The sequence below is a fragment of the Lemur catta genome, chromosome 5 (genome assembly GCF_020740605.2).
Source record: "Lemur catta isolate mLemCat1 chromosome 5, mLemCat1.pri, whole genome shotgun sequence".
Taxonomy (NCBI): Eukaryota; Metazoa; Chordata; class Mammalia; order Primates; family Lemuridae; genus Lemur; species Lemur catta.
Genome location: NC_059132.1, coordinates 62,648,956 through 62,676,941, shown reverse-complemented (window position 1 = coordinate 62,676,941; position 27,986 = coordinate 62,648,956). Strand labels below are relative to the sequence as shown.

Sequence of the window (27,986 nt, the reverse complement as noted above, 5' to 3'; positions counted from 1 at the left end):
GTGGGTAAAACAGCATCATCTCTACATATAACGTGCAAAACCCTTGGAAACTATTCTGGTATAAGTCAAATCTAATGCTTAATAACACCAGAATGCTTATGGTATATAATACCATTAAATTTTAACAATATTCAACATTCTAGATGTACATTTGTGTGATAATCAATGATTATAATGAAAACTGCATATAAAATGATAGGTATAAATATAGACACTGTTTTTTAAGAGAAGAAAATATAATAAAACATCATAAGGATACCTTGTCTAGGTGTTAACATTAAAGGTGATACTAATTTTTTTCTAACAAAACTCATATTACATTTTTAAAAATTTTCTATAATGATTCACATTCCTAATCTAAAAGAGTTATAAAATTAAATGTTCTATAGATAGTGTAAATAAAATTTTGTTCTAGAAAAAATTATCCATGAAGATGGTAGAGACAAAGCATGTTGGCATGGTTTGACTACCATGTTTCTCTGACTTATACTAATGTCTAGGCTTTTAATGATTAAAAAAAAAAACAATTAGAAGGAGACAATCACATTATCTTAACTCACTCAGTAAATATTTATTTAGCACTTACTAAATACTAAGCAGGGTTATTAGGCTCTGAGGGCTAAAAGATGAGTAAAAAGAGTAGATCTTGTTCCTCCACACTCCAGTGGGGAGGAAAGACCTCTGCTCAACTATCTAGCACAATGGGAGACATGCTGAATAGGGGGAATGCTAAAAGAACCATAAGGACACAGTAAAACAGCAAGTAATTCAGTCTGGAGTAAATAGGGAAGGGTTCACAAGATTTAAAAGATAGAAAGGGACCAACCAGGCAGGAAGATAGAAACACAGCATTTTAAGTAATTAGTAACAGCATATATGCAGACATGGAAACCTGAACATGCCCAGCAACTCCATCCATTCATATAATCAACAAGTGCCAGCCATTGTGCTTGAATCACTGGCCTAGATGTAGTAATGAACATAACAAATGTTCCTTGCCCTGTGACAGTGATGGCCTAGCATAGCCTAGCAGGAGACTCTGGAAGGAAAAGCAACTATTAATATAACAGAGTGATATAAGCCCCATAGAGTAGGGGGAATAGAAGATACTATGGGTGCATATAAAAGGGATGCTAATCAAGCAGGTCAAGAAAGGCTTCTTACGGGAAAGTATTGAGCCCTCAGAGAGGAAGTAGTGGGATGAGACATATATTCTAGGCAGAAGAAATGGGCAACAGAGTAAGGTATAGTTTAAGAGTTTTTACACCTGACAGCAAAAGCATGATCCAAAAAGGAAAAAAATGATAAACTTGACTTTATCAAAATAAAAAACTTTTACTCTGCAAAAGATGTTAAGAGAAGGAAAAGACAAGCCACATACAGGGAGTAAATATTTAGAAATCACATTTCTGACAAAGGGCTTTCATTCTGAAAGTATAAAGAACTCTGAAAACGCAATAATAAGAAACAATCACCTCAATTTTTTTTAATGGTCAAAGGATCTAAACAGACACTTCACCAAATAAGGTATATGTATAGAAAATAAGTACATGAAAAGATGCTCAAAATTATTAGCCATTAGGGAAAAACCAAAATGAGATACCACCACATACCTATTGAATAGCTTAAAAAAGAAAAAAAAAAAAATCCCAGACAATACCAAGTGCTGACAAGGATGCAGAGCAACTGGAACTCTCAAACATTGCTGATAAGAATGCAAAATAGCACACTCAACATGGAAATCAGTTTGACAGCATCTTAAGTTTAACATACACTTGCCATCTGACCCAGCAATCCCATTCCTAGGTAGTTACTGAAAAGAAATAAAAATTTGCTCACACAAAGCTTATATGCTATTATTTGTAAGAGCTGTGTTCATAATTGCTAGAACCTGGAAACACAGATGTCCTTCAAAGATACTGCATGATTTTCAAGGATAGGTTAGAAAAAGCAATAACACAGCTTCTACCCAGCTCTCTCTCCTGGCAAGCTCACCCATGGAACCCAGTTGCCTTGCTGTGAGGAAGTCCAGGCCACACGGAAAGGCCACATACAGGTTTCACAACAGACAGCCAGTATCTAACTGTAAGACATGTGAAAGAGGAAGCCTTCACTGCAACTCACAATTGTTCTTGCAGTGGGCCATTAAGGATGGGGTGCTTTGTTACACAGCAATAGACAACAGAACACTTAGTATCTAGAAATAAGTCTTAAAAGCTACACTAAGGAAGCATGACTGCATCCAAGGTAGCCATAGAAAGCTTTTAAGCAGAGAAATGTTTCGAAAGTTCATTTCTGCAATGTCCCTAGGAGGTATCAGAGGCAAAGTAACAGTCTCTGCAATGCAGGCAGGATGTATCAGAGACCAAAAGAAGTCTGAAGCAGCAGGTGTGTTTAGGGGCTAGAACAAAAGCCAAGGCAAAATAGAGAATTTTTCCCAAACTAATTTATAGATATAATGCAATCTCAGCCAAAATATGCATACTTTTATGAGAAAACTACAAAGAAACACAAGAACTATTGGGATAATTATTATAACTGGGTGGTGGAGGGGGAGGAGGGAACTGTGATAAAATTGATACATGTAAGCCTTCTAAGGAGAGGCAATAGCCTGTTTCTTTACCTAAATCATGGGCACAGTGGTTGAATTTACAATTATTTGCATCCTGGTACATCTCTACACATTTTTATCTAAGGAGACAAGTACAAAGATGGTCTTAGCAGCATTGTTCATAAAAGGCAATAAGCTAACCAAAATGTTTGACAAACATCCAGTAAAATGAATAAGTTGTGAAATGTTCATATAGTAGACTATAAAACAAACAAAAGTGAATAAACTTTAGCTACACACATCGACATGTAAACCTCTATTTCTTAGATATTTAACACCTCTCAATCTGGCTGCAATATGCAGAGAATGAGGGGCTTTAAGTCTAAAAGGATCAAATGCCCAAGAAGTACTTCCGCAAACACTTAAGTAAAAGTCAAGGTTTAAACTGAGTGACATTCAGGACTCCTAGAATTCATTACTCTCTGGGCATGAAGCCACCGTGACAGCTAGAACAAACATGGAGACCAAGGACCAGGGAGACCCAGGCTTGCATGCAACAAATAATTCTGCACATAATAAAAAAAACTATGGAGCCAGTAATAATCAAAACTCTGATGAGGTCCCATTTAAATAGAAAATATACAAGACAGTACATAAGTAAGTTCATTTCTGAGAGTTCATTTTCCCACATGGCTTTCTTAGGGCACAATAATAAGTCAGCACATAAACAAATCTTGGATAAATATTCAGTTTGACACTCACATGGGCTTCCCTACTGCTGTGTTGATACCACCTCACTGCAAAGAACTACCTGGATTTCTCCAGTGGAGTTTATATTAATGAGGACCAACCCTTACTCATGTGTTCACTAAGCGCCACTGTGGTTATATTACACAAGTAGAAAAGTTTCTAAACATCAGCATTATCTTATTGACTGATTTTCTCATGGTGAGAAGTGGGAACAGCTTTTTACCATCAGTCCATGACATTTATTATCCATCCCACTGTGTTTTGCTTTGACCTCCTAAGAAAATCTTAATTACAATATGACCTTTGATCTGAAGAGAAAAGTTAGCCTTAAAGAGTTACAAAAGATTAGGGAACCCTCTCATAAGTCTTAGCAACATGGCAACATAGCATTCTCCTGTCCATTTCCATATGTCACTTCTACCATTTCCTTAAAATGGCAGCAAAAAATATTTTAAGACTCCAAACCCTGAGAAAGAAAGTACAGCATTAACATCTCTTAAAGCCATATGGGATAATCATTTGTTACACAACACTACAGAGAGATGTGACAGTCAACATTCACTAATATTTCTACTGATAAATTTATTACACAGAGTTTTTTGTTTTGTTTTTAATCTAATCACTGGTCATAAGTTGTTATTTCAGTTGACACTTCTGAATAATCCAAACCTTCCCTTAGAACTCAAAAGAATCAATTTTTTCCTTATATCTTTCTGTAAGAAAAAGCCATCATAAAACTGATAAAATAAGAACATCATAGAAAAGATGCCTCCGGAAAGCCAAAATTTTCTGTAATGTAGGGATTTTGTAACTTTAATTCTTTTTTTTTTTTCCAATTCAGAAACTCGTCACTTTATACAATTATTCATGTAAAAAGAGGACAAAACTTTTAGGATATAGAAATAGCAACCATTTATGTGAACATTTTTGCATACTATCACAAAATGGTTTAAAATACATTAATCCATATAGTCTCCACAATAACTGGGGAGGAGGGAGAATTACTATTATCCCATTTTACAGACGAAGACTCTCAAGGCACAGGAAGGCTAGATAACCTACCTATGGTCACAAAGTTAGTCGAGGTACCACTAGGATTCAAACCCAGCCACTGTGACTCAGGGGCCCATGTCTTAACCACTGGGCTAGCATCTCACTAATGACTAACCTGACTTTTTTTAATTATCTAAGATGTACTCTGAAGTGATTTCTCAAATAACAATTGTATAGTACTCTTGTTTCTGAACATCAAAAATAAACTGCTAATATGTAGGGCTATTTTAAGAAGTTAAAATGTAAAAACTAAGAAATTAGCAAGAGATTTAGAGTCTAGATCTCTTGCCAAATTCTTTGCTAGTCTAGATTCTAGATAACCTATTATTAAACTGAGTTCTGACCTCATCTTTCTGATCTGTGTGATTTCATAAGAATTTAATTTTCCCAGTTATTATTTCCAGGCCAAATTTCCCTTCTTATTCCCTTTACTCCACCTGCCATCTTCCTGAAATTGTAAAAACAGTGTGACTTTTAAATAGACAGTGTGAAATCTGCCAGGAAAGTGTTAAAGGACAAAAATAATTGACAGATTTGAAGGATGTCTAGCAAGTCCCACAATCTACAATGTGGGGAAAGCACAAATAAAGACAGCAATAATAATTCAATGAAAAACATCATGATTATGTTTAGTCTATCCACATACCACAGTAGTGAAGATTTCCCCCTAATAAATCTTATAATCATTTAAAGGCTCAAAGGAGGTGTTTTATGCAAGAGCGCACAGTCTTGCTACTCTTCATGCTCTGTGCTTGCACACAATGCAATACGACTCGTGGCAAGGCTGGGAAAACTCAGAGCACAGCATTATCATCTTCCTAACAGTCACTGACAGCCTTTCTAGGGGCAGTTTGGTCTTTTCTCTGTTATTTCTACTTTGAATATGGAAGTTGGAGATCCTTAAAAAGTTTAAAATGTCATGAATTAGCTAGTCCTTCCTGGTATCCTAACTCATACCGAGACATGTCCTGTGTGTTATTAAATTACTAGTTGGACCACTCACCAACTCTGTGCAGGATGTGACTACCTGAAACAGATGAGGACATTCCCAGAGGTCTAAAAAGTATGGTTTCTAAATTTTTTGATCATTTATTCCTAACACCAAAGTATTTTGAACATTCCCCCCTCCAAAAAAATTCCTTTATCTATAAATCATATACACGTGCTATTGTACTAACATATTAGGCTCAGTATAAAACATGCACACACATAAATAAAATGGATAAGAAAAAATTAACAAAAAAGTTCTACTATTAGCTTCACATTCCCCAACATATCATCTTATTCACCCCACTGATTTCATCTCACCCAGACTGGGGAGAACAGTGATTTAGAGAAATATTCAGGAATGGAAGCAGAAACCAATGCTGTGAACACCGGATTCCACACTCCAAACAATATTTCTTCCTTTTTAAATGAGCACGGGAATAAACAATGGAGCTTTGATAAGGAAAGAATTACACCAGAGCCCTTAGGACATCCTTGTCAAACATAATCCACACCCAGAACTCTATCCTGTTAATATCACATCCAAAAATGTCACCTTGATGAGCAAGAAATACGACAACACAAAAGCATGAGTCTGCTGGCTGGAAGCATGAGTCTACTGGCTGGGCTCTCATGAGCCAAGTTTAAACTCAATGATGCATGTTCTTGAGGCTTTGAAGGATTGATGAGATTAGCTCCTCCTAAAAATCTTCCGGGACAAGAGAAATCGATGTATTTAAAACTATATATTCTCTTCTCCTTGGCACCATTACCTATACCCTCTTAATTCCCTGCCACTCCAAATTACAGTATAATTACATTTTTAACATGTCAGCTCACAGACCTTCAAGAGATCCCATGAGAAATTTATAAAGCCTTTTTCAATCTATGCTTCCTTTTGGCCCACTGATACCGAAACCAGAACAAATTGAAAGAATATACTTTAATAAAATTTTGAAACCTATAAATAACGACTGAGTGAGCATTTCTCCAAGTACTTTCTAATTACTGTTCTCCACAGACTAACCGGATGGATCTAGCATAACCGCTGTCATCCTCACACCTAAATGCTTATTCGGCAAGAACAGAGTGCTGGGTCCTACATTCAGTTCTGATAGAGCCATAGTAAATAAATAAAGGAAACATTATCACAGAATTTAAGTTGCTTGTAAATCTACCTTGAAGCACCAGATAGGTAGCAGAATATACAGAAACAGGAAGGCTATTCTATAGTGAGGGCGAACTCATGCTGGATGACTGATAAAGAAGCCCTAGGATGATGCACCTATCTCTCCATCCCTCAGTTCATGAGGCTAAACAGATCACAAGATATAAGGGTCATAGTATCCTAACGCTGGGCCTATCTCTGAACACGAGCAGATCCAAGGCAAATTGGAGGGGTAAGAACATTAATAGGGTCTCTGTGATACGAACTGTGACAAAGGAACTGCCCTCTTGCCACACCTGTGCCTGCTTCTAAAACCATCTGCCATGTGTGTGATGGGGTCACACACACAGGTTGTTGTTCCCTCCATCTCTGTGCTTCAGTCGAGCAGGCTGCCAAAGCCATATTTAGTCCTCCCTGTTCCCAGACCTGTAACGATAACATCAATCCATGACCCAGATCTCCCACTTTGGATCTAAACTAGCCCTGTGCAAAATGGTAGTTATGAACTCGTAGGTAAATAAAAAAAAACAATAACATGGGTGAATAAACTAAAAGCAACACATGGAACTATACAACAATCCAGACAGGATTTAGCCATGGGTTGGAGCAAAATGGGGTTAAGAAAGCCATTAAAGCAATAATTGCCAGCCTGAGTACAGGGCAGAAAGTATTCCAGTAATCTGATGGGCTTTCTCAAAATAATCCCTCAACCTCCCAGGATTCTGATTTGCTTCCCTAGAGCTTCCCTAGAGCAGATCAGTTTCCCTTGACAATCCTTTATTCTGGGACAATGGTTTGACTGAGAGTATCACATCATACAGCACGAGCAAGACAGACACAGCCCAGTCCTCACTGAATTTCCATTCCCATGGCATTAATAGCTTTTACGGCTATTAAGAATGAACATTTCTAACTATGATGACTAAATACAACGGTGAGAAGAAGTAGAATGAAAAAGTAAAGCTTTGAATGACTGCCAACCAGGAGAGTGTTCTTATTAACTCTCTGAAATGGGTATGGCCTTCTAGAAGGAAGTTTGACTGTTAATATCAAGTTCGGATATCTACATACAAATGCATGCAGAATCTTATTTTAATAAATGCAAATGGTAAACAAGATTACTTACTTGTATCTGAATTACATTCAAATAGAGATAACATGGGAAAGTATTGCCATAGTGAGAAAATTCATGTATACATATGAGAACTGTTGCCCATATCTGCTAACTATTAAATAATCCAAGCTCAATGCATAGCCCATTTAATGTCTCCTCTTACACCTCCAATTTGTCTAATCCCTCCATCCTCTTTTCTATTACTCACACTCGAATAAGAAAAATACCAGAAGAAATATTAGAAAAATGTAAAAACCTCTCAGATTTAGAGAATGACCCACATCATGCTCAGATTAAGCTACAATGAATCCTTCCAGACAACTGTACTATTTAAATATAGACTGATTCCTTCTTGGATAAGCATGATCACATGTCTACTACATAGAAATGTTCACCCAGTAACATGCTGTGAATCGATTAGCAAAATACTATTTTAAAAGGCCATCTAAGAGAACTGAGAATAGCCTTTTCCTATAAAAGCTGGCTCTAATTTTAATAGGAAGAATGACGGGAAAAAATTAAATTCTCAAGAAAGAAGGAATAAACAGGATCAGGCACGGTGGCTCACGCACTCTGGGAGGCCAAGAAGAGAGGATTGCTTGAGCTCAGGAGTTCGAGACCAGCCTGAGCAAACGTGAGACCCCATCTCTACTAAAAATAGAAAAATTAGCAGGGTGTCATGGTGTACGTCCATAGTCCCAGCTACTTGGGAGGCTGAGGCAAGAGGATTGCTTGAGACCAGGACTTTGAGGTTGCAGTGAGCTCAGATAACACCACTGCACTCTACCAAGAGCAACAGAGCAAGACTCTGTCTCCAAAAATTAAAAAAAAAAAGAAGGGCTAAACATGGAAGATTAAAGTAATTAAGACACAGCTCTGAGAAAAAGTCAAGGTATTTAGACATTAGTAGGAGAGATGTTACCTAGAGCAGTGATCGTTATATTTTATAGATTGAGCCCACTGTAGTAAAAAAAATTTTTTACATGAATCACCTAATTTTTAATATTCATTTATTACATTCTAAATATTAGTAATATTTATACATATTATTATAAAACAAAGATATTTTAAAATGAGTCAATAATAAGTATAAGTTCTAATGCTTTTCTGTAGCTCATCTTGGATTTTCCCTTGGGTATATACACTCTACTTTAGAGGACACTGATCTATAGCAAGGTTAGCAAACTACAGCCCACAATGCCTATTTGTGCAAATATTGAAATACAGCCTCACTCATTCATTCACATTTCTTCCAGGGCTCTTTTCAAGCTACTACGGTAGAGTTGCATAATTGCAACAACAACCGTCTGGCTCATAAAGTCTAAAATATTTACTCTCTAGCCATTGACAAAATTTCCCTACTCCTGGTCTAGAATCTCAATAATGAAAAAATTCCTTTTAACCCTTATCAAGCAAGAAAAGCAGATGACTTTGGTCTATCCCATTAATGCAGTATTTACAGATGAACTGAAAATTCTCCAGCTAAGGAATTAGTAAATACATTTGCAGAAAATTTCTAAAAGTTTTGATGAAGTTTCTTGATTTTGGATACTATGTTCGTATTTCAGGTAACTATACTTAGCGGCTTCTTTAAATATCAGTTTCCCCTTCCCGACAGATTACTGACGAAATGAAGCACAGTGGATCAGCTGGAAGTTTAGCCCTCACTCCACGCATAAACTATTAATATTAATGGTATAAAAACCACTAAAGGTGTAACAAACCATGTATAAAAAACACCTCAGGCTGCCCTGTGGTGTCTTCACTCCTGTTGGTCAGATGTTCTCCAAGCATGGTCCATGGACTCTTGGGAGACCCTGAAATCCATTCAGGGGTTCACAGGATCAAAACCATTTTCATAATAACAATAAAACAAATTTGTCCTTTCACTTTGTTAACATTTGCATGGAAAGTGCAAGAGCAATGGTGGGGAAACCTGCTGGCCCCCCGAGCACAAACCAAGGCAGCGGTCTTCGCTGCCATACACTCACTGTTTTGTTTTCTTTTTTAAACAAATGTCAATTTCACTCTGGAATGTCCTTGATGAAGCAGTAAAAATTACTCATTTTATTAAATCTTGGCCCCTGAGTATATGTTTTTTAATATTACATATAACAAAATGGAAAATATGTACAACATGCTTCCTCTGTATACCAAAGTGAAAATTGTCTCAATGTAAAGTATTTGTGATAGTTAAAGTTGAAAGCAGAACTTGCCTTTTTTCATGGAATAACATAAAAAAATGACAGAGTATGGTTATTCAGATTTGGGATTACGTAGACATTCCCTCTAAAATGTAAGAAGTGAGCTAGTCACTTCAACAGAATCACCCAATAGTATTTTTTACCAACAGTAAGATTACCTCTTTCAAGAAAAAATCTGAATTATGGAAAACTTTTATCTGCTACTATGAGCTAGATAGCTTTGCACTATTTAAGACTATTCTGATAAAATCAGTTTCATAGCTAACAAATGTCTTTTTTTTTTTTTTGCTACTATACAACAGCAAATATTTGGAGACTATGTATAACTCAGTTAACCAATATTTTCTAAATTACCAATGCACAATGCTACAAAATCATGTATGGATAAGACCCATTCAAAATACAAGACAGACTAAATGGATTTTAATATAACAAAATACAAAAAAGTTCATTGATATGGTTTCCAATTCTACATTGCAACTAATCCTTAAGAAACTATCACTTGTTGAGTTGCCATGAAGTATCAAAGAATATCCATAATTATCTGAAAAGGCTATTAAAAATGTTCCCTTTTCTAACTACACATCTATGTAAAGCTGGATTTTCTTTACATACTTCATTCGAAACAACATGTCACAGCAGATTGAATGCAGAAGTAGAGATAAGAATTCAATTATCTTCTATTAAGTCAAACATTAAAGAGAGCCACAAAATGTTAAACTGATGTCACGCTTCTTGCTGATTGATTTTTGTTTTGGAAAATTCAGTTATTTTTCACTAAAATAGTATCTGTGTCAGCATGCAATAGTTTATGAATGCTATGCTTTTAATTAATAAATGCTTTGAATTTTAATTTCTAATATGGTAAATACCAATAGAGATGACCCACATAAACACAGTATCAATCATTTGAATGTACAGGAGTACTGGGACAAAAAACACTGAGACCAGATAATGCAGGTCTATGTACTTTTCCTATCGTATTCTACAGGCTATTTTCTTTTTTATTGGAAAATACTTACAAAGTAAAATATTTCCCTTTTTTTCCTCAGTTTACTTTTTTATGAACCACACAGGAAGCATCTTGCCTAAATTTGAGAGTATGAAGTCCCTCACATATTAGAAGAAGAATAGCTTTAAGCAGGAGAAAATTGCCTATTCCCACAAAAAGGAAGTAAATCCAACCTTAAGAACTGGAGGTTTGAGGCACAATAGCCACAACTACAGACACAGCTGAGCCTGCTTCACCAGCCTCCCTCGACCCAGACTGTGCAAAGAGGAGGCACACCCATCTGGTATACTGTTTCCTTGCCCAATTCAACTGGCTAGAACTCGTCAGGGACCACACTGCAATTAAATTTCTGGCTAGATAAGTGGAAAAATAATCTGAAATGGTGTTTTGGGGGGCAAGATGCCGGGCCTAAGAAGAGGTATGGACAACAACCCACTATGACATTCCAGTTCTCCAAACAGCACAAAAGGTACTGCTGGAATCCCAGATTCCCTTTCAATTCCAAACAGAGTAAAAAGATTTATTGAGCTGGGATTCATCACAATGGGACTGGTATCTACCCACCTACAGGTAGCAGCATATCTAGGACTGAAGAGATTGAGATAGGCCAGGATAAATATTACTAGAAAAGACATAGTGGAGGGGAGCCAAGGCTCGACTTGGTTAGGAGCTCAATAAATTTTCCAGGTCTACTCTTGCTAAGAGATGCAGGAACCAAATGAAGCTTTTCTCTGGAGCTTTCATCACACAAGCAACAGCCCAAAATATATTCAAGTGAAGATCTTAAAACCTAAAAATTTCTCAAATAACTTGGAACAGGTTTCATGACTTCATTATCACTATCACAAGGCAGATATTGGCAAAGCGATTTTCACCAATATATGCATATATATTCTAGCAATGCCCAATTCATAAATAAATTGTGAACTAAAAGTCATTTGTTAGGATTTCAGCAAAAAATTTCATCCCCCCAAAATGTTATAAATGGCAATCAGATAAAACAATACTACATTTCATATATATAGGGTAGAGTAAATAGACTTTTGTAGCCCGGTATAAGAGCTGCTTCTATGGTGAAATCGAGCACATACTGGATTTTAGGTACACACGTCCACCTTGACAAGCCATCTGTAGTGATGAATATATTTGAAACTATTACTTGAAAGGCAATATCTGGGGATTCTTAGATTCTCCTGATTCCCCTTACAAAATGATTCTCTGGAGATAATGCATAGTTCGAAGTGCCAACAGAGAACTGCAGCTCTGAAAAAAAAAATTTGGATTAGCAGAAAGGAAAGAAAGAAGTGGCTTACCTGTGGTCAAGGTGACTAAAGTCTTGTAAGTTCAATTCCCTGGTGTCTTGTGTCAGATAAATTGTATCCACATCCTATTTGAAATATGATTCAGTCACATAATTAGTCCATGTAGATGATCAAGGAAGTAAGAGAGATGCAAAGGGAATTAAACAAGGACAAAGGTAGACTATATATGTAATTTGAGAAACAAAGATTTTAAGCACAAAAAAAAAAAATGGTGGGGAAAAAAGAAAAATAAGCTAACCAAACATTAGAATATTCTCTAGGAGTATGTGGGTGGATGCATGTGTGCACACACACACGCACAGATATATTTACCCATTGTACTTCTTCCCTGTATGAAAATCCAAGCCAGTCACAAACACAGGCATACATCTGAGAAAATCCACCTGAAATATATGACGGAAACATTGACAGGTTTTTGGCAAAATGATTTTTAAATTAAAATCTAAAAGCTTAAATATGGCCAGGGTTGACAGTGCTGATTATGCTTTTCCCTTTTGGGGGGAAAACAGCAAAGATTCTCCTCCCTGTTCTATAGTAAGTACACAGCAGGATGTAATACAACTTAAATATAGGACTTTGTCCACTAAATCTAAAGTCAGTGCACTGCTAATTACACCTTAAAACTAATTTTACCTTTACAGTAGCACACTAGGAATAGACTTAACTTCCTGGCACAGGGAAATCCATCCAGCCATTTACATTTTGGTCTTAAAATGCACACTCACCACAGGGGCCCTGCTCGGCCACCGTCTGGCTGTCCCACAGAGCCTGGAGACTGGCCAGGTGCTCAGATGGCTCCACGGACACTTTTTTCATGATTCTCCTGTAAGATCAACAAAACAACAAATTTTACAAACCAAGTTTTTTGAATTGCACATAGAAATATGTTTTGTCAAATGTCTTTTTTGTAAACAAAGATGAGTGTCACTTCAATTTTAGCAAATATAATTCTATTTTTTGAGCACTAAGGAGCTGAAAATCTATAGGAACTTACAAACCAACCCCTTTATTAAACTTTCCTTTGTAGGTAAAAGATATTTAGCAATATAGTCTCTATGTTATTTTTTATAACATTAGAATTTGTTGGAATAGTTAGAAAATACTGTGTTCTACTTGAGTTATTAGATTATGTATATACCAAATATAAATTGCTAATTTTCAAAGAACTAAAGTAAAAAATCTTCTTCTGTCCTTCCATAATGCCCTGATCAAATGTCCCTCAGGAAATCGATCATTTCATATTGGAACAGTTGTTCCTTTTACTCTCATCCCCTGGGCTATGCTTCTTCTAGGGCAGAGAACATGTGCAGCTCCTCCCAAACCCCATCCTCCTCCTCGGAACGTCACAAAGTTCCTGCCCACATACGCAGATGAAGGACAAAGTAGTTGTTAAAAAGTGCAGCCCACCACCTCAAAATTTCATTATTCATAGAACTCACAAAATAAGACAACCTATCCCATTAGGATTATTGCGAGAAAGAAAAAAAATAATACCTGTAAAGTTATTAGAACAATCCCTGGTAAAGTCTCAATAAATGTCAGCTGATACTGTTGTAGTTATCATATAGTGTTCACTTAACAAATAGTTTGTGAATTCACTAATTAACTCAAAACATTGTCATTAAAGGTCTACAGAATGCCAAGACCCATCACTGGGTATTAGGCATTCAGTCATAATCAAAAAGAGATGCTTCCCCTGCCCTCACAAAGCCAGTAGTCTATGATGAGAAACAGACAAATAAATGGGCAATATGGGAGGAGGACTACTAACATGAGGGAAGCACAGGGTAGAATGGAGGGCAAAGTTGAGGCACTTAGATTATTTTCTGGTGGAGGAAAAGGGCAGAGAGCAGAGAACTTGGAGATGCTCTTTGGTACACAATATATCTATGCTACGACCTGGGAGGACAAAAAGAGACTCAGGTGAAGCAGGAGTGAGGTGGAGGGGGCCAGGGGCCCACAAGGTGTTTCAGATAATGGGACAGCAAACCCCTGGACATGAGAAAGCACATTCTTATCAGAAACTAAATACAGCTTAAAATAGTTAGCAAATAATGTGACAGGGAAAGGAGTAACAGAGGAATCTGAGGAGCTAAGCAGGAACCAGGCCACGGCCAAGCCATACAGATCAAATTAAAGTCTCTAGATTTTATTCTTAGGCCAATGAGGGGCCATGATGGATTATGTATTAACAACAGAGGAGTGTGAGATGATTAGATAGGCACTGTTAACAAATATCTGTCTGAATGGGGCAAAACTGTAAAACAAGGAGAGAAATACAGGTTAAGAAATAACAAAGAACTCTCCAAGACTGTTAAGAGCCCAGCTAAGAGGGAAGGTCAGGGCTGAAGAGCTGGGGGGGTTTCTCCTGCAGCCCTCAGAAGCCCAGTTGTGTGTGGAGGAGAGGGCAGCTGGCTTGCTGCAGGTTACAGGATTTCCAGGAGGGTGTGCCAGGAAAACAGTGGGGACAGAAGGAGTGGAGGATATTGACAAGGCCTAGCTGAAGTCATAGGTGCTGTGGGCTGAGCGGTTAGGAAGGAAGAGAAGGCAGGAAGGGGATGAAGGGATGGGAGAAAGCAAACGCATCCCCAGCCTGGAGGCCTTGAAAAAGTCCAAGTGCTTCCAAGGGACAGAGAGTGAAAGGCTGTAGTCAGAGGGATGCCAAATAGTGATTTCCTCATGGGAGAAGCTGTTCAGGAGATGATAAGCTCTAGGATGTGGCCACAAAGGCAAGTGGACAAAGTTGGGTAAAGCTGAACAACATGAGCTGGGAAGAAAGGTGCTGGTGGATTAGTCACCCAGAACCACGGCATGACTTGGGTATAAGGTGTTGAAACAAACATTTTCAGTCAAATTGAACATATTTTAATCTTTGTTAATGATTTAAAAGCACTCTGCTAAGTATAATGCTCGCAGTCGTCATTATGAACTTCAATCATCTTGTAGAGACTAGAAGAAAATAATCTTAGTTATATCCATTTTCCAAGTAGATAGATTCCAGATAAATTATGCCTGACATTTTGCCTGGTCGCCTTATTCTAGTCCTGGAGAAAACTTCAAATACATATCAAAGCATTTAAATACAAACATTCCATTAGCACTGAAAATACTCCGCATACTAATTTGATGCTTTTATGACCAAGATGTAATCAGGTACAGGCATACCTCATTTTATTCTATTTTGCTTTATTGTACTTCACAGGTATTGCGATTTTTACCAATTGGAGATTTGTGGCAAGCCTGTACCAAGCAAGTCTACCAGTGCTATTTTTCCAACACCAAGTGCTCACTTTGTGTCTCTTTTGGTAATTCTCACAATATTTCAAACTATTTTATTATTATTACATCTGTCATGGTGATCTGTGATCAGTGATCTCTGATGTTACTATTGTAATTGTTTTAGGGTGCCACAAATCACAACCACATTAGATAGTGAACCCAACTGATAAATGGTGTGTGTGTTCTGCCTGTTCCACCAACAGGCCCTGCCCCATTCTCTCCTTGGGCCTCCGTATTTCCTGAGACATAACAATATTGCAATTAAGGCTTTTAATAACCCTAAAATAGCCTCTGAGTATTCAAGTAAAGGAAGAGTCACAGGTCACTCACTTTAAACCGAAAGCTAGAAATGATTAAGCTTAGAGAAGAAAGCACGTCAAAAGCTGAGATATGGTGAAAACTAGGCCTCTTGCAACAACAACAAAAAAATCAAGTTGTGAATGCAAAAGGAAAATTCTTCAAAGAAATTAAAAGTGCTACCCTAGTGAACACACAAGTGAGAAGAACACGAAACAGCCTTATTGCTAATATGGAGAAAGTTTTAGTGGTCTAGATAGAAGATTCGAATGGGCCACAACATTCCCTAAGCCAAAATCTAATTCACAGCAAGACCCTAACTCTCTTCAATTCTATGAAGGCTGAGTAAGGTAAGGAAGCTACAGAAGAAAAGTTGGATGCCAGGAGAGGTTGGTTCATAAGGTTTAAGGAAATAAGCCACCTCTATAACATAAAAGTATAAGGTGAAGCAGCTAGAGCCAATGTAGAATCTGGAGTAAGTTATCCGGAAGATCTAGCTAAGATCATTGATAAAGGTGGCTACATTAAATAACAGATTTTCAATGTAGACAAAACTGCCTTCTATTGGAAGGAGATGGCTAAAATTTAGGACTTTCATTGCTAGGCAGGAGAAGTCAATGACTAGCTTCAGAGTTTCAAAGGACAGGCTGACTTGTTAGCTGGTGACTCTAAGTTGAAGCCAATGCTCACTTATCATTCTGAAAATCCTAGGGCCCTTAAGAATTATGCTAAATCTACTTTGCCTATGTTCTATCAATGGAACAATAAAGCCTAGATGATAGCACATCTGTTTATAGCATGGTTTACTGAATATTTTAAGCCCAGTGTTGAGACTTGCTCAGAAAAAAAAGAGTCCTTTCAAAATATTGCTGTGCATTGACAATGCACCTGTCACCTAAGAGCTCTGATGGAGATATACAAGGAGATGAATGTTTTCACGCCTGCTAACACAACATCCATTCCGCAGCCCATGGATACAGGAGTAATTTCTACTTTCAAGTCTTATTATTTAAGAAATACATTTTGTAAGGCTGTAGTTGCCATAAATAGTAATTCCTCTGATGGATCTGGGTAAAGTAAATTAAAAACCTTCTCAAAAGGCTTCACCATTCTAGATCCCATTAAGAACATTCGTGATTCATGGAAGGAGGTCAAAATATCAAGATTAATAGGAGTTTGGAAGAAGTTGATTCCTACCTTCATGGGGGACTTTGAGGAGCTCAAGACTTCAATCGAGGAAGTCACTGTGGATGTGGTAGAAATAGCAAGGGAACTAGAATTAAAAGTAGAGCCTGAAGATGTGACTAAATTGCTGCAATCTCATGATAAAACTGTAACGAATGAGGAGTTGCTTCTTATGAATGAGCAAAGAAAGTGGTTTCTTAAGATGGAATCTACTCCTGGTAACGATGCTGTGAACATTGGTAAAAGGACTCAGAATATTAGATAAACTTAGTTGATAAAGCAGCAGCCGAGTTTGAGAGTTCTGTGTAAATGCACAATATCTACAAGTGTAGCATGATTTTTGTATATTTTACCTGAACGCACCTGTGATTAAGTACTATTATTCTAAAAGTCCTTAATTTGAGGGTGACTGTGTTTAAGAAGACATTTAAAATTAAAGTGATGTTACAAAATCTGGCAATTTGGAATGATTCACCTTGGTTCAATACCATCATCTGGTATTTTAGTGCATTATATACTGGTTACATCATGACAGTGAAGCTAGATATTATGCAAAGAAACAGAAGCGCTGTCAGAAGCAAACCCAGGCATTTATACAGCTGAATTAAGTAAACCTGAAACACAGTAAGCTAGGCTTTTGTCTGTCTTCATCTGGAATCACATTTCTTTTAAAATTAATGCTTTGTTTCAAGAGAACTGCAGGGCATGCCATTTCAGTGACACCTAAGATGGAGTTTAGCTACTCAAAAGCAGGAAGCAAATAAGCTTTCACAGGCTAGGATTATAGAAAGAAATAAACTAATCTTTATGGTAGATATAGAAACCAGAGCCTCACTTTTACTCCAAAAGCAGCTAGTATGGACATCCTTGCGAACCAATCTATAGAATTGTCCGGCTAAGCTTTTTCAAGTGGCTCCATTTGTTTAATAGTTCTCATCTTCCCTTTTTTTTTTTTTTTCCAGAGACAGGTCTGTCACCCTGGCTAGAGTGCAGTGGTGTCAGCATAGCTCACTGCAACCTCAAAGTCCTGGGCTCAAGCAATTCTCCTGCCTCAGCCTCCCAAGTAGCTGGGACTACAGGTGTTTGCCCCTATGGCTGGCTAATTTCATCTTCCTTTTTTAACTGAAGTTTCAGGAGCTAAAGAAGTTGCATGAAACGTGTATTCATTTCCATAAGAGATAATGTTGTAAGAACTAATTTTCCAGGAGGTAGGAACTGTTTCTTAGATATTCTAACACTGTGCACCACAATAATGAGGAGAAAATCCACTCTACACAAGTGGATTTCTGCCTATAGTTAAATGACAGCAAAGAGTCCCATCAGTGTATGTATTAATATTACAGGGCACCAGCTTGCACACACAAAGAGAAAGAGTGTCACACAGACTGACAAAGGATTTGCTGTCAGAGTAAGTACCATGAAAGGTAAACCAAATTCCTAGAAAACAGATATTCAAGGCCTGTCACTCACTTGCAGGCAGCACTAGAGTTGAATCAACATTTGCATTATGCACATTTAATTTACCCAACAGTCAGAAAACAGTTATATGTGGCAGCAAGAAATAGCAAACTAGATGACAAGCACATCATGACAAGATGACAAGCTCTCTCTCTATGCAAATCTCATGATAAACTGTTGATTAAAAAAAACAATAAATTATTTTAATCCAACTAAAATAATTTCTGTAAAATTCAATTCCAATACTCATCCTATGGAATACGGCAGCTGTCCCCAGAATAGTACATGCTTTAATGATGCAAACCATAACACAGCAAAAGGCTACCCTATTGCTATGCAAAGTGAAGGGACCACCAGAACATAGAACGTGTCAACTACCTTTCTCTTGTTTATACATAAATTCCTATTTCACCACTTTTCTTCACACATTTTTATACTTCAGTTGGCTTTTGGCTTCATAAAGGGATTTTCAATACCATTTTTATTATAGTAGTAAAGAAACATTGTTCTAACACACAGATACTAACACCCAGCCAACTTCCAAATGTGTAGCATACATGAAAGAATAATCAAGCATGCCAAAGGCATAAGGAAAAAAATCACCTTAGAAGGTTACTATTCTGCCATCTGAAAAGGATGCTATTAGCCACATTTAACCAAAAAAAAAAAAAAACAAACAAAAAAAGCACAGAAATGTAATCAACCTATGTTTACTTATTTAAAAAATCATAAACACCAAAGAAATTTTTACACAAGCAACCTGTTTCCAGAGGGCGGGGAACCTGCAGCCTCGGGGCCACATGCAGCCTTCTGGATCCTTGAGCGCGGTCTTTTGACTGAATCCAAATTTTACAGAACAAATTCTTTTAATGAAGGGATTTGTCCTGTGAAGTTTGGATTCGTTGAGGGGCCACACTTGGGGATCTTGAGGGCCACATGTGGCCTTAAGGCCAGAGATTCCCCAAACAGTTTACATGGAGTTAATGCAAATCTCACATAACTGTATTAATATCATTATTGCCATTTTTAAAATGAGGCATTGTAAAGTGAATTAACTTGCCTATGATTTCACCCTCTAAAATAACCAGCCAACCTGACAGCTTCCAGTTCTACCTTCAGGCTCTCTCCACCCAGGTGCATAAAGCAGCGCAACAGGACTGATCCTCCTCTAAAGTAACTAGTATTTTGTTCTAAAGTTCGAAAGCCCTCACCAGCTGCCTAGTGCCCATCGCTGAGGCTTTCATTCAAGACCCTGTACAGCTGGACCTCACCTTTAATCTCACGGTGGTACCTAGAGGCTTCCCAGCTCCAACTGGGTTAGGCTGGCGGCTGTCCCCTAGCAGCGAGTGGCACCTGCCCTCTGTCCCCCCTCCCTCCCAGCCTCCAGCCTCACTGCCTTCACCATTGCACCACAGAATTCTCCCCACACTCAACCCATACAGCAAAAAGCCCTCCTCTCAAAAAAAGAAGAAAACAAACAAAAATCAAAGGTTATTTTCTTGCCATCCTGAGTCAAATGTGACTTCACTTTCTTCACTATATTATTTGTGGAACTTTCTTACACTTAGACTACAAACTCTTTAGAGGGCAGGAAACTTTTTACTCATCTGCATATGCCTGAGGAAGTTCTTCAGTAAACATTCACTGAATTAATTCTAATCTGTGCTAATGACGTCATTTAATGTTTTTTTTTTAAATTTAACTTTGTTTTGGAGAACAGCCAAGGTTCTTGATATCAGAAAAGCTGAAGGCTCTAACACAGAAGCTCTTCCTGAAGAGAACTGCAGTCACAGACAACCCTGTGGAAACAGATCAACAACACTTAGGCTGCCAATATTTCCCCAGTCCCCCCCACTGCTGTCATTGTCTTAGAGGTAAGGCCTCCAAGGACAGTGAACGGCAAAGATGGGAACGTTAACTAAAACATGTTAACAGTGATGTGATTTGGGGTAATTTTTAAATTTAACTTAAATTATCTTCTTTATTCTTTATTTTCTTTTCTCTACATTTTAAAATAAACTTTCCTTATTTAATGAGGTGAAAATATCATTTTAGAAGGGAAGGAAAGAGAGATAAACATGCTAACATATATCTGTAGGTCAGGCATGGGGAGAAAATACTGCATGTGAATGTTACACATTTTAATTTAAATTCTTCATTTTTTTCCCTACCTGTATTCTCTTGACTATGAGAACTGATTATATTTCCTATAGATAGTTTTATATATTTGGTTTTGATCCTAGATGTTATTTTCAGAATTCAAATTGAGCAAATCCAGATCGTTGGAGGTATTGTTTCATTTACATACAGCCAAACATGGATTATTGAAGAACTGATCACCCAAACTGAGGGCTGCCCTGGCTCTACCTCCTCCTGATTCTCCTGGTTCCTGATACCTGCTCATGAGACACTTTCCTGTTCACTGGTCCCCACCTGAAATCTCCTGAGCAAGGAGGGATGAGGGCTGGGGTCCCAAGGTCCACATGAGGGGCCCAGACAATGTATTTGGTGGGACAAATGACTTACACAAGGCTTGAGGATTCAAATATAGCTTAATATCCTCCCACTTATGAATGGTATGTATGACATAATTGGAAACATATTTTATTTTGCATGTTCCATATTATTTACATAAAGGAAATATTCCCCCTAGTGACAGCTTTGACTTAAGGCACACTAAGAATGCAGGAAAGAGTATATGATTACCCACCTCTCTACTCTCTCTAGACACAATAACCAATATCAATATAACTGTACATTTCCCCTGCCAAAATCATGTAATACAATCTAAGGAACTTCCAGAGGAAAGGTACAACATAGAACCCACAAAATATTAAGAGTTTATTGTGACAAGCTGTGCGTTACGTAGGAAAGAGGAATGCAAGTCAGGTATATTTAGTCATTTATTTCTCTGCCAAGTCATTTTCTAAATTGTAATCTGCACCTTCTCCCATATTGATCTCTTCATTTGAATTGCCTCTCCTTTCCCTACCCTCTCCTCTAAATTCTCTCTGTCCTTTTTGGGTGAGTGTCCTCTGCAAAACCATCCTGTGCTCCCTCACCTCCCACTTACACCCAATCACCGACTGTCTGTCTCATCCTCTTCCTGTCACCTGAGCTCCCAAGTCCCTGGTTAGAAGGCAGGGCTGTTGTCTTGACTTCCCTACATCCCACATCACATCACCCACCATGAGACTGGGCACAGAGTAAGCATGAACTGTATGTGCTCACCCAAAACCTTGGTCAGTCTTTACTATGTGCCGTGGACTAGGGATTTAAGGTTAGTAAAAACATGGTCTTTGTTCAAGCAGCTCCTAGAAGGAAAGACAGGCACGCCCTGTACTTTGTAACCCTCTCACCTTCTCCAAGGTATGGCTGACTTACTTATTACGGCAGTCTCCAGCAACAGTCTCTCTCTACTGGCCACGCCCCTCATTGTAGCCATATGCTTTAGTATCCCCCATTCTAAACACAAACGTAAATCCCCTGTAATTCCTCGGATTGCTCTAGCCACATCCCACTGACCAGCTCCGCTTGACAGCTGAAGTTTTCTAAGAAGTTGTCCACACATGCCATGTCCACTTCCTCACTTTGGAGCTCATCCCTCAGCTATGGCAGTCTGCCCCCCCCAACCGGACCCCTAGAACTGCTCTCACCAAGGCTGCCCATGCCCCCCACGGCCAGTCCCCTGGACACCTTTCTGCCCACAGCTTGTTCGGCCCCCAGCATCATTCTGCAGAGCCAGCCAGTGTTGGTGGCCAGGTTTTACGCTGGTTTTCTTCCCACCTCAACAGTCAGTCCTCACCCAACTCCATTTGCAGTTCTTCCTCTTTTACTTGACTTGACCTCTAAATGGTCGGCTCATTCCCAGGACACCTTCTCTCACAGGTCCAAATCTCTCTCTAGGTGACCTCCCCAACAGCCATGCACGAAAGACCATCTTTACACACCTGGTGCTCACCTTTGCTCCACCCCCAGACCTATCCTCCAAGCTCCACTTCACATACCTAACTGCCTACCTGACAGCCCTGACTAGATGTCCTGGAGCTCAAATTGCACATGCCTTAAACAGAATGGCTGGGGATTTCCCCCCAAAAAAAACTCATCCCCACACCTACCCCAGGCCTTCTCCATCTGAGTGAAAGGTCACATTAGTCACTAAGTCATTAAACCAGAAAGCTAGGAGCCATTCTCGGTTCTTCCCTTTCTTCTCTGCCCTCACCCACACCTACCTAATCCATCGGCAAGTCTTGTATCCAAGATAAAGCTAACAGCTACCTTTTCTCTTATCTTACTCTCTAACACCATTGCCTCACTCCTGGCCACCAACACCTCTTTCCTACATCACTGTAAGTGTCCAAATTAGCTTTCTCCATCTGCTCTTGCCACCTCCCATTCTACTCTCCCTAGCAGCAAAAATGATGTTCATAAACCATGTAAGGATTCATGGCACACTCCTGCTTAAAACGTTATAGTGGCTTCCCAGGGAAAGACTACTAAGTTCCAAACTCTTCACCATGAGGCTCTACATCAACTGGCCAGGGCCTGGTGCCAGCCTCCTCCTGCCCCATTCCTCATCCCCTCCTATCTTTGCTTTCTGTTCTACTCCAGCCCAAGTGGTTATCTGCCAGTTCCTTTGACACCAACCCTTTTCTAGGCAGAAGAAGCAGCATAAGCAAAGGCCCTGGGAAGAAAATATTCTTTGCTTCCATTTTTATATAACAGGCTCCTGCTCTTCCTCTTGGTCTGTATAAATTACCCTTCCAAGGGAAGGCTTTGGAGACAGAAGTTTATTTTTTATATTAGTCATATCTCAGCACTTACTCAAATCTACAGTTACTGAATTTATGCATTTCCCTCTTTGGGAAGTTTGTTTCCCCAATTTAAAATGTAAGTTCCATGTGGGCATGGACCTTAACACTTAGCACTCTGCCTAGCATACAGTAGGAACTCATGAAATACTCCTTGAATGTATAAATGTATAAACAAACAATTATAACACAATGTCATATGTGCTAATGTAAGAAGTGATCACAAAGTTCTATGGAACCATGAATAAATAAACTCTTTATAGATGAGAGGACACCTGAGTTATATCTTTTGGAGTAGAAATTTGTAAGGATTAGAGCCCATAAAAAGGTGCTAAAAATATGAAAGAGTCTGAAGAGTACAAGAACAGGCTGGATTATGGGGCAGGAAAGCAATGGACTTCTGGGTCAGGCTAGCCAATTTAGATTTTATCAGGAAGGCTAATCATTAGAGAGCTCATGCAAGGAACAGATACTATTTGAGTTATAGAAAGACAACTCTGAGGACGGTATAAAGGATCGCTTGCAAGGAGAACTAGAGGCAGAGAGACTAGCTAGAAAGATGTTGCACTGGAGGAAGTGAGAGACTCTGAACTAAGGCAATGGAACAGAAAAGAGAAAGGATCAGACTAAGATATTAAAATAGTATGAAAAAAGTGTAGCAACTAATTAATGTAAGAGTAAGGACCAAGAGACTGGCCGGGCACAATGGCTCATGACTGTAATCGCAGCACTTTGGGAGGCCAAGGCAGGAGGATGGCTTGAGCCCAGGAGTTTGAGGTTGCAGTGAGCTACGTTAGCACCACTGCACTCCAGCCTGAGCAACAGACTGTCTCTTTTAAAAAGAGAGAGAGAGAGAGAGAGAGAGAGAGAGAGAGAGAGAGAGATCAACATAGCTCAGCTTTTGATTTGTGAGACTATGTGAATGATGACAATGAAGCTATTAATTGAGACAGAATATTAAATATGGACAGGTTTTTAGGGAAAGACGTGAGGAGTTCAGTTTGGGGCATACTGAGTATAAGGTGCTAGAGGTATCCTTGTGGAGATGTCCAACAGGCAGCTGGGAGGTGAGGATGAAGAGCTGGGTACAGATCTTCTAAATCACAGATTTAGAAACCAACATATACGAAGTGACTACCTCTAGAGAAACAGAGATAATTAATACTTATTGTTTAATACTTGCCTGAAGATGTTAACAAGAAGTTAACTGGAAGATATAAGTGAAAACACTATTCTTACTCAATGTTCTCTGGGAAGAAAAAATGGAAGTATGCAAACTGAAAATAAAACTGATAATTCCCCCCAAAATTATAGAATATTAAACAAATAAAGCTACATTTTAAAGAAGAGACTCTCAATATTGCTGTGAAGTGTCTTTAAAGCTCAGGGTATTATAAGCTCTTCCTAAATAAGGTTGTACTTAATAATTTTGTTATTTAATCCATGTTAATTAGGAATGCAAGGGAAGACATTACAAGGAAACACATATACTAAGTCACATTACTAAAATGCAGTTTAAGGAGAATGGGTTGTAGTTATTGCTAACTCATGATTACCCCAGATAGTTCTGGCAGCTTTAAGGATGATGTGGAAACCATTCCCAAGAAGGTTTTACTTCCAGCTATTTCCCCATTGCCACTATTGATTCACTTCTCATCTCATCCTACCACCCACTCTGGCCCACACCTCTCCTCCACACACACCAGGAAGCGTGACTTGCCTTTATGATACCTCATACCCGACATGCTAGCCAGCCAGGAGTCAGAAGGCAGCCCAACTCGCCCCCTCACTCCACTGACACTTGGTTCCCTCAGCAAGCAGCCACCCTCACAATCAGAGGAGCACAAGAAGACTTCAGCTTCAGAAACGAGGGAGCACAAGGTGAACAGCCAGCAAGCACAGGGCCTGCCCCTCTGTCCTGGTGGGTCACCTCCTGCAAAGTGAGACAAGGAGAAAGCCCAGCGAAGATCCGTGAAGGGAACCAAGCAATCCTCCTAAGGCCAAAGACACTGGAAGGGAGCTCCTGTCCCCACAAAGCCACTTTCAGTCACCTAGAAGACATAAAAGAGGCCGGGTACAGTGGCTCACACTTGTAATCCTAGCACTCTGGGAGGCTGAGGCAGGAGGATTGCTTGAGGTCAGGAGTTTGAGACCAGTCTGAACAAGAACAGGACCCCATCTCTACTGAAAATAGAAAAATTAGCTGTGTGTGGTGGCGCACACCTGCAGTCCCAGCTACTCAGTAGGCTGAGGTAGGAGGATCGCTTGAGCCCAGGAGTTTGAGGTTGCAGTGAGCTACGATGGTGTCACTATACTCTAGCCTGGGCAAGGAGGGAGACCCTGTCACCAATATGTGTGTGTGCGTGTGTGTGTGTGTGTGTGTGTGTACACATACTTATATATATTTATATATGTATATGCATGGACAGACAAAAATTTAGTAATATCTTTAATGTATATTTCAAAAAACTAAGACGACAATGAAAAAGTTAACTTTTATGTTCCATATTTTTAGATTTCCTCTTACTGAAAAGAAAAAAGCAAAGGAAATAAAGAGCTCTCTCTTTCCATTAACACTATACTTGTCTTTACACAAAGCATTCAGCCCCTGGTAGTCTGCTAATAGCTGTGAGTAAAATTCAGGCAAGGGTAAATCTGAAATTATATTTAAAATGTTCCTGGTTTAGACTTGTGAGTAGAAATTAAAAGATTGCCAAATCCTTTCATCACTCAAGTTCATTAAAGAACAAGGCACAGAATTTTAGCAAACGTCACACATAAAACACAAGGGTTTGATTAGGGTTTTGATATGTAATGGTTAAGAGAAGGAGGAAGTCAGAGAGAGGAAGTAAGTGAAGGGGCAAGACAAAGGCAGTTTCCCAGTTGCCATTTTGAGGAAGAACAAGTTCCTTGCTCTCCTCACCCTTCCCCAGGGGAACTCACACTGGAGAGAGGCCAGGAAATATCTTCCGCAGGCAGGTGCCAATGTGAGCCAGCACGTCAATGACATCCTCGGGCGATGCCATCTTCATGGAGATGCTGCACTTCTCAGTTTCCACAACCATCTGCAAGAACACGGTTGGATACTTCTTAATAATGAGTCCAATTCTTTCCATCTTTAATTTTAAATATTATAAACTACATAGTCATACAGGTATATACTAATATATTATTATATCACCTATTTAAGAAGCACTTCCGTAAAATAATACTCTTAGTTTAATACTCGAAGAGTTTAGGTAAAGGGTGGAAGTGTTGTCAGAAACATCCAGGCACTGAAGCAAATGTTTTTAAGGGCCAAGCTGGCAGATTCAAATAGACCCCCTATGTGATAAAGACTGAACTCCCACATTCAAACAGAACTTCTTTACCAAGATTTTGTCTTAAGACACAATCTTACAAAGTTGTCATATTCCTGCTATCCAGTGTGAGTATGACTATCTCCTTCTGTGAGGACCCGAAGACAATCTGATAGCTACCTTTAAAAAAAAAACACACACACTTCAAAGACAAGAAATCTTATGAGATGTTTAAGTGAAATGTTAATGCCTTTTGCCTGGGAGCAAAAGAAAAATCAAATGCTTATAAAAGTTTCAAGCTTTCTAAGAAAGAACGATACTTAGAAAGAATTATATTAAGGTAACAGGGTAATAAAATGTTTAGTGTTAGGTTTACTGCTAGGCAAAGATTCATTCCTATAATTAACTTCTGGGAATGTCCAAACTATATACCAAAAAAAATGTTGAGACTGAGGTCACACAGCTAGTCCCATAAGCATAAATCAACCTCAGAAAGAGGGCAGGTTGCAAAGGGACAACAGATTAAACATGGACACACTTCAAATAAAAAGAATCAACTTTAACTACTTTTTTAAAAAAGCCATTATTTTGAATCTCAAAAATAATCATGTAAATGCAGTCCTTTTAGATTATAACTGCATCAAAATATCCTCACACGTTTACTTCCTATTGTTACTTATTTATATAAAAATATGAGGAAACATTGCCTATAATGTGCAACTACCCAACTGGATTAAGAAAGCAATTTTTAGATTTTCCTTTAGATTTTCCTAAAATTAGTCAAACTGAAAATAATAATAATAATCTAAATCTTTCAAGATATTTCTGTTAAAAGGAAAGGTAATGCAAGGTATTTGTCAAAATGATGAGGTCAAAGAAAAGGATAGAAGTGGTCTGAGTTTTTAAGACGTTTCTTATTCATAAATTCCCCTAGAGGAATCTGTCAACAAGAATTTAATAAGTACCATTTCTGTGCCAATTAGTTGTGTGCAAAAAAAAAATTAAAAATCCTAATTTTCAGCATATTCCTCAAGAAATGAACATCAAAGCCTTTAAAATTCTCTAGGTAAAGATTGTATTTGTCTTCTAAAAGCTGGCCCAAGAGGTATTTCTCTCAAAAAAAAAAAAAAAAACAGCAAGCATTATTGTACCTGGAAGTGTTTATTAACCAATCTCAATAGTCCATGAGGTGTTTTAAGTAAGACTCAAGCCGCTTTGTGCAGTTAGGCTCATATGTTTCATGTGCACATATCTGTGCATTTGCATATTTCTAAAAGCCAGACACTCTGGGTGTGCCATTGTGTCTGTGTTCTACATTCCACCCCCAACCTTCCCGCCATGGGTAATTATATTTTTCACTACAGGGTACTTTTACATTCTTCACATCTAGTGCATCTATTCAGTTCACAGTTTGGGTGTGAGTAATTAGTAATTAGCTTATTCTAATTCTACTTAATCTTAACACCTAATCATCCTTAATTGCACAGGATTGAACA

General features: G+C 38.5%; 1 protein-coding gene across 6 annotated transcripts in view; it reads right to left on the bottom strand.

Annotated features, from left to right (window-relative positions):
* CARMIL1 (capping protein regulator and myosin 1 linker 1) overlaps positions 1-27,986 on the bottom strand; it is a 302,767-nt gene that overhangs the window by 144,496 nt on the left and 130,285 nt on the right. For all 6 annotated transcript variants that reach the window (XR_006735315.1, XM_045551918.1, XM_045551919.1 and 3 more), the window contains 4 exons: positions 26,135-26,256; positions 12,887-12,984; positions 12,474-12,544; positions 12,153-12,226 (listed from right to left, as the gene is read on the bottom strand). Coding sequence is in view for 5 of the 6 variants with exons in the window: in XM_045551918.1 (XP_045407874.1) it covers positions 12,153-12,226; positions 12,474-12,544; positions 12,887-12,984; positions 26,135-26,256 (365 nt within the window). In the remaining variant the exon portion in view is untranslated. The remainder of the gene's footprint in view (positions 1-12,152; positions 12,227-12,473; positions 12,545-12,886; positions 12,985-26,134; positions 26,257-27,986) is intronic.